Source organism: Rutidosis leptorrhynchoides, chromosome 4, assembly GCF_046630445.1.
Source record: "Rutidosis leptorrhynchoides isolate AG116_Rl617_1_P2 chromosome 4, CSIRO_AGI_Rlap_v1, whole genome shotgun sequence".
NCBI lineage: Eukaryota > Viridiplantae > Streptophyta > Magnoliopsida > Asterales > Asteraceae > Rutidosis > Rutidosis leptorrhynchoides.
In genome coordinates, this window is record NC_092336.1 from 361,676,306 (window position 1) to 361,683,657 (window position 7,352).

The 7,352-nt window shown below is 33.4% G+C and overlaps 1 protein-coding gene across 1 annotated transcript; it reads left to right on the forward strand.

The window, feature by feature from the left end:
• The first annotated feature begins 2,847 nt into the window (after nt 1-2,847).
• Nucleotides 2,848-6,898, forward strand: LOC139843814 (uncharacterized). The gene is made up of 11 exons (XM_071833970.1): nt 2,848-2,903; nt 2,996-3,063; nt 3,781-3,862; nt 4,522-4,605; nt 4,717-4,756; nt 4,929-4,974; nt 5,334-5,392; nt 5,834-5,901; nt 6,256-6,366; nt 6,458-6,510; nt 6,612-6,898. Exons 1-11 carry the CDS (start codon nt 2,848-2,850, stop codon nt 6,698-6,700), a joined length of 756 nt encoding a protein of 251 aa, XP_071690071.1. The 3' UTR covers nt 6,701-6,898.
• Nucleotides 6,899-7,352: the final 454 nt, after the last annotated feature.

Below are 7,352 nucleotides of genomic sequence, written 5' to 3' on the forward strand. Positions count from 1 at the left end.
TGTTGGTCTTGGTCGTGCTTTTGAAGATGCATTGGGTCTGTTTAATAAAACTGCTGGGTTTGATATTTTAGGTAATCCGAGTGAGGTCGCTGCCCCAATACTCATGAAGAAATTGGCAGATGTTTATTTCACAAAGGTTACCGCTTCTGCAGAATCCACTTTTTCGTTATCTCCCCGACAATCGGCCTTATGGAAATCGCAGCAGGGTGATCACACCTCTGCTTGGCTAAGGGCAGTCCCTATTTTGGGGTTAGGTCAGACGATGAACGCAAAGACTTACCGATGTGTGTTGTGCTACCGGTTGGGTGTTCCATTGTTCTCTATCTCGACGGCATGCTCTGCCTGTTCAAGGGTTTTTACTGGGGATATTTTCGGGGATCACGCGGTGTCTTGTGCTGGTATGGTGGGTATTAAGCATCGACATAATGTTGTTCGGGATTTCCTTGTTGATGTTTGTTATCGATCTGGGATTTCAGCGAGAAAGGAGGTTGACATTGGGTTGTCTGGAGGGAACGACAGGGCCCTCAGACCTGCAGATGTGTTACTTTATTCCTGGGATTGTGGTCGCGATGTTTGTGTTGACTTGACAGGGTCTTCTCCTTTGACACAGTCTGGGCTTTCTGACTTTGTCCCTTGACGTGCTGTGGTTGATGCGGCTCGTCGGAAGCGGGTCAAGTACGAATCTAGCTGTCAGACGATTGGTTATGGTTTCATTCCTTTCTCATTTTCTTCCCTTGGGGAATTAGAAAAGGATGCTGTTTCTTTGCTAAAGCGGGTTCAGAAGAGTTCGATGGCGCAAGATATTGGTGCCGGTGCTGCTGCTCATATTTTTACTAGGATAGGTTTTGCTATTGCTAGAGGTGTGGGGGCTCAGATTGTCTCTAGGCTCCCCACTAATTTTTTGTAAGTTTTAATACTTTTAAGTTTATTATTATTATATAATAATAATAATAATAATAATAATAATAATAATAATAAAAAATGGATCTAGTCACTATTTTAGGAGGGCAAAATGAATAAAAGCAATACGGAGTAAAATTTAACTCCATTTTCACAACATATACAGTAGTTACCAAAAATCCAAGGGGGGCCACCACCCCTTTTTGTCCTCGAGAAGCTCTCCCCATGGATGTCAACATGTTTTAAAGAACAAATCAAAGATGGATATCATGATAAGTGTTAGACCATCCACATTGGTACGTGGTTGTGACTTCGTTGCCCACCGCCGTTGCATCACACCGATGCTAGCAAGCGCGGTTGGGGCGCCGTTGCTAGCACCGTGGACCAAAATGCCGAACAACGACGTTTAGAAGCATGCAGGTGGGGCCCAAAATAATGAGATATATCCGTTGCAAATTTGAAGTTTGGGTTTTTTTTTTTGTTTTTTTTTTTCAAGCTAGCACTCTGTATATATATTTATATATATATTTTTTGTTTAATGTAATGGTTAACTTTAATGTAATGTTTATCTTTTTAACAACACTTTTATTCAAAACACATTTTCAAACGCTTACATTTTTTGAAATACAAACAAAATTAAAGTAAACTTAAAAGACACACAAACACAACGGTTACATGATACTTAATCTTCTTGGGATGTTGTAACATCCGACCAGAATTGCCCATCACTGTAGTAAGCAGAACTACAAGGAGGAGAGTAGTCTTCATAAACCAAATACAGAGAAATCACATTTGAACGCCATGAGAAAGTTTCTTTGATCGAGTCCCAAGCTTCTTCAATCCGAAGACTCTTGGCAGACATTTCGAGAAGACAATCGTCTTCAAAGTACATAACATCATTGTGTTCGAAGGGTACGCTTTGCTTCAAGAAAGCTAATAAAGTTTCTAACCCGATGTCACGAATGTCGATTTCGGCAAACGTAACCTTTTTTCCACTAGCGTAATCATACACTTTGTACTCCGAATCGAAACTACCATCGTAGTAAACGTTGAACGAAACAATCATGGGGGGAGTAGTCAACATTTTTTTTTTTTTGCTTGAGTTGTTTGAGTTTGAGTTTGAGAAAGAAGAAGATGAAGAATGGTGTATGAGGAGTTGTGAATGGTTGTTTATATATAGAGTATGAAAAACTAGCCGTTTTAAAAGAAAAAACGGTTCATTTTATAGCCGTTTGAGATTGAATATTTTTTTTTAAATATAAATAATAATAATAATAATAATAATAATAATAAATAAGAATAATAAAATAATTAATATTGGAAGTGGGGTCAATATGGTGTGTGTGATAGATGTTAGTGAATGTGGTTGGAAGAAGCTGCTGAGGTGGCGTTGATGTGGCATCAATGTGGTTCCATGACGGGTGTCATGGATAAGAGTGGTCTTAGCATATAATTTAAGTACAATATTAAAGGTAACGCATGTGATGATTGGTTAAAAGTGTAATTTTATTATGAATGTTTTAACACAGTTTGTTAAATTGTTAAATGGTTTAATATTATGGTTATCATTATCATTATTCATTATCTTAATTATTTAAATGTCACAAATAAACATATTGAATATGGGTGCACTATCATTGAATATGGAGGTTTCTTTTTTAATGAACCTTCTTTTGTGTTAAAAAAAAAAAAAAAAACTCTAAAGTAGTTTGGTGGTTGAGACTCAAGTTCAATCCTCGTTATCCGTAACATTGTGGCTTTGGGTTAAAAAAACAGTGTACTAAATTGAGAGGTAGAACTAAAATTGAAGTTTCTGTAAAATTTGGTGCTTATTTTACAAGAAAACCAAGTTTAGCTCGTAAGTGGAAGTTCAATAAAACTACGGGGACTGTTATTGTAATTCGCTAAACCTACTAAAACCTAGGGTTCATTGCGAAAAGCATGAAAATGGCTTCATTTGGCTCAATTAGGGCTGCAATTTTCGACAAGGAAGAAAAAAAACAGTGCGATTCTCACCTTTTCTTTTGCATTCGATTTATTTATTTATCTATTTATATCCTTATTTAAGCTTAATAATTTTCGTCTGTGTGCGCAGGCAGTATCAAGCTCATATATTAGGGCTCAATGCATACGATCGTCACAAAAAGTTTCTCAAAGATTATGGTTAGTTTCACAATCAATTTCATTATTATTATTATCATCATTTACATTATTACATTTATTATTATTGTAATTATATATATAAATATTAAATATAATTAATAATGATAATATATAGAGATATAGAATATGTATTTATCCGTCATGAGCTATGAATTTTTCATTTTAGGGTTCTTAATAGCTTATTGCATTATATATGTCTTCGAAAATGTGCGTGTATTTGGGAGAAAATATGCTGAAAAGGTTAAGCTTAGCCAAAAACATGCAAAAGATTAGTGCATTTGTTATCTACATTAGATTAAAATACATTTGATTTGGACACCAAGGAAGTGCGTGAATGATGAGCTTTTTATTTGCGAAATCCTGGTGTCGTAAAATAAATGGATGATGAACAATTCCCTCCGAGTAAGCGAAGGTAGGGGGCTACTATCATTCATACATTCTTTCATCTTGACATCACTAAATATGGTGTATGGTGTACATCAATTTTAGTTGCATCTTGAGTATGTATATTATTAAATTTTGATAAAATTTGAATGAAGTTTGCGTCTCTCGTTTGGATTGTTCGGCCTTATTATTTATGCTATTTTTTATCAATCTATTATTAGTTAGAGTTGTTGATAGTGTCTTCATTGAACTTTTATTTGCGTTAAGGCAGTTGTTGTTTCTTTTCTTTAAAGCACGTTGGAACCTTTGTGGCAATGATTTGTTGCTTTTCAGCTAGCTTTTATGAGGATGAGAGACAAAAACAAGAAAAATTACCAATAAAAACTGATCAAGACACTCTTAGAGAAGGTTATCGGTAAGTTCATCTTCTCATTTTCGTTTCTTCCGTTCTTGAATATGCATCTTTTTTTCTCCAGTCTTATTATGATTTTGTTATTTTTGGGTATCTGTTTTATTTGGGTTTCTTTCCAATAAAAATGATTTCTGGCATTTGGTGTAATACCATTAGGCAAGCAATTGTATACAAACATATATAAAGTTTTGTATAGAATCAGATAATCGGTATTGTGTGGTGATGCTTCTTCAACAAAAAGTTATTAGGGTTCTTTTTGAGGGCCATGTTACTGCTGATTATTTATTTACAGTTAGAAGAGAGTACCTGGCTGCCCATAATCATCTAAATAGTTTTTTTGTTATATTCTCCATCTGAATGAAAAATCAAAAATTCCCTTTTCAATTTGAAGATATATACAGACCGTTATGTCTCAACCTTAGTACATGTTCAATTTCTAATGTAAATGTCATACAAGATCTTGGTTTCATTTAAGTCTCGAGTATTGTTTGCCTTCCTTTGATTGTGATTGACCACCCTTAACTCCCTATTGCTTTAGCTAATTTTTCAATTCACTGATCTTCACATTTTTCATTTTGGTGTATCTGATTTGACTTACATAATCAATTGAAATGGTGTTTGTTAGCATCCTATGGCGTATAACATTGGTTTGTTTGTTAAAGGTTCATACGTTCAGAGGAAGATGATATGGACACGTCATGGGAACAAAGGCTGGTGAAACGTTACTATGATAAGCTATTTAAAGAGTATCCTTTGGAAGTAGGTCTCATGTTAGATTTTTGCACTTACATACGTATAAGAATTTGAATGTGATTATATATTATAGATGTTTGGCACTTCCTTTAACTTGTCTAAAGATATTGCATTGCTGACATGTCACATTATAAGACAGGAAAGGTAACTAACATTGTAACAACCATTTGTATGTAAGATATTGTTGTGCTATTTCACTTTAACGTAGATCACATTGAAGATTTTTAATTGACTTAATCATCAACATATTGAAAATTCTGAATATCATGACATGTTTTATTGGCGGGATTTGCTGTGACTATTTGAATCTTTTCAGATTGGATTGAGGTGGAGGACTGAGAAAGAAGTAACATCTGGCAAAGGTACTTATGACATTTTTACTATGTATATGTTTTTTATTTGTATTACGTTAGTATATTAGTTATTACAATATTACTTGCTACTTATCTTGATCACTGAAGGTAAATATCTAATAAATACCATATTCATTTTCAAATTTTAATGAAACTTGATAGGTGTTACATGACGTATAAAACTTGGCCTGTAGCTTAAGCTCTGGTCATTACTCATTAGGCTTCATTTTAGAGAACATTGCTCTTTCTTAATTGATTGCAAGTTATATCGTTCATTGTTTTTAAACACTTTGCAAGATATGTCAGTTTACTGATGATCATACAAGAAGTACATAATGGGCTTTAATATTCTTGCTGTTGACTGTCAGGGCAGTTTGTGTGTGGTAACAAACATTGCAATGAACAAGAAGGTTTAGCAAGCTACGAGGTATGTTTTTCATATAGTCATCTTTAAAAAGTGTGATCTGAGGTCGATAGAGATATACCTATATATAGGTATTTTAGTAGGCTGATAATAGATGAGTAGGGTGTCTTTAGGTAGACTGATATGTTCTATATATTAGGTTTTTCTAGGTAGATAGATATTTATATGTACAAGGGTGCCTTTTGGGTAGGATTATGATCGATTGGGTAATGTTGTTGTTGTTGTTGTGTAAAAAGTGTCATCTGACATGGCTCCGGAGTATGAATTAGTCCGTGCTCAATGTATCAGAAAGAATAATAATTTATATAATTAAGTTCCTGCATACTTTTGTTGGAAATCATCTTTCTTTTTTCTAAATTGTGGTCTACAAATTAGTAAATAGGAGTACTCTATTTAAGAAATGATTCTTGTATGGTAATAACGATTTGATTGTTCTCTTTGCAGGTGAATTTTGCTTATTTTGAAGCTGGAGAAAACAAACAGGCTCTCGTGAAGTTGGTAGCTTGTGACAGGTTTTCTTCTATGACACACATGTTCTTTATTTATGTTTTTATTGGCATCCTGTTTCGCTACTTAATAGATGTTGTGGCTTGATCAATGAAAACTTCTGTCATCGAACCTTTTAGATTTTTATATTTTGCAAACTGTAGAAGCTTTATCTTCTATTGTTGGTAGGTATATTGGAAGTTACTGCCATTGCATCATTTATCAAACGTTGGAAGCTAAAAATATTAAAATAAATAGAGTATTGAATATTGAATAGCTTTCTACCACTGTATCCTAATCCTAAATTATTATATATCTAATATATATATGTACAATATTTGTAGTTTCCGGGATAATTGTTTGATTCATCTGTTTTTTAGTTGTGCAAAGAAACTTCTGTACAGAAAATTGAAAGAAAAGGAGAGGGAAGAAAGAATAAGAGAAAAGGAAGAAGAGAAAATAAGGGAAAAGGAAGAGCACCGAAAGAAAAGGTATGTCTATGGTCTCTTGATTTTGGTGTGTTTTAACAAAATGGTTTATCTTGATCTTTAATTAACTTGTATTTTGTTTTGAATTTTTCAGAGAAAGGGAGGAAACAGATGAAGATACGGCCAAGGCTAATGATAGGGCCAAAGGTTTAGTATAAAATATTATTATGTCGATCATCTATTTACTTTACACCGACAAATGTACTGTTCGAGTGCCATTAGCTAACACTTCTGTTGTCTGTTGTTAGGGAAAGTTCGGTCTTCTACTTCAACATGTGATGATAAAGATGACTATGAGGATAACTTCGATGCGTATATGCAAGGAATGTTCCTTTAAGTAACTGCCCCAGTATACTTCAGTCACTATAGATGGTTGCAGGAAGGGATTAAAAAGCTTCATGATCAGTTAGGACCAGTACTTCTGTATAGAATTTTATGTTTAATTGTTGTAGTTTGAACGAAAAATTAAATGAACGCTGTAACTTTTAAAATAATTATAGCATTATCTTTTATTTACTTCTATCGAACTTTGAATTTATATGAAAGTTAATATTACTTATTTTGAGAATTTAGGTAATTTATGTTATATTTTTCTGTCTATTTGCCTTGTCCACAGTATTGTTTTTCATTGAATTAGATATTATAGATAGATATTCATCAAAATTTGTTAGGCCGGCCTTGGTTGATGTTTATATTACTAGGTTTTAATATTTAATTTATCTATATTTATATATACATAAAAAGTCTAATTTTATCATTATTTTGTTGTCTCTTATGACCAGAACGGAATATATGAAATTTTCATTTCGTCGAAGTTTAACTAATAAACAAATTTTCAATTTGCGTGTACTTTTTGGAAACTGACTCCATATGGATATTAAGGGTAAACGCAAATACTAAGCTTTGTTGGGTCAGGGACTCATGACTCGTTTTTGTTAAACTTTTATAACGACAAATTTAAAAGTTATTGTTAACATATGTATTGCAGA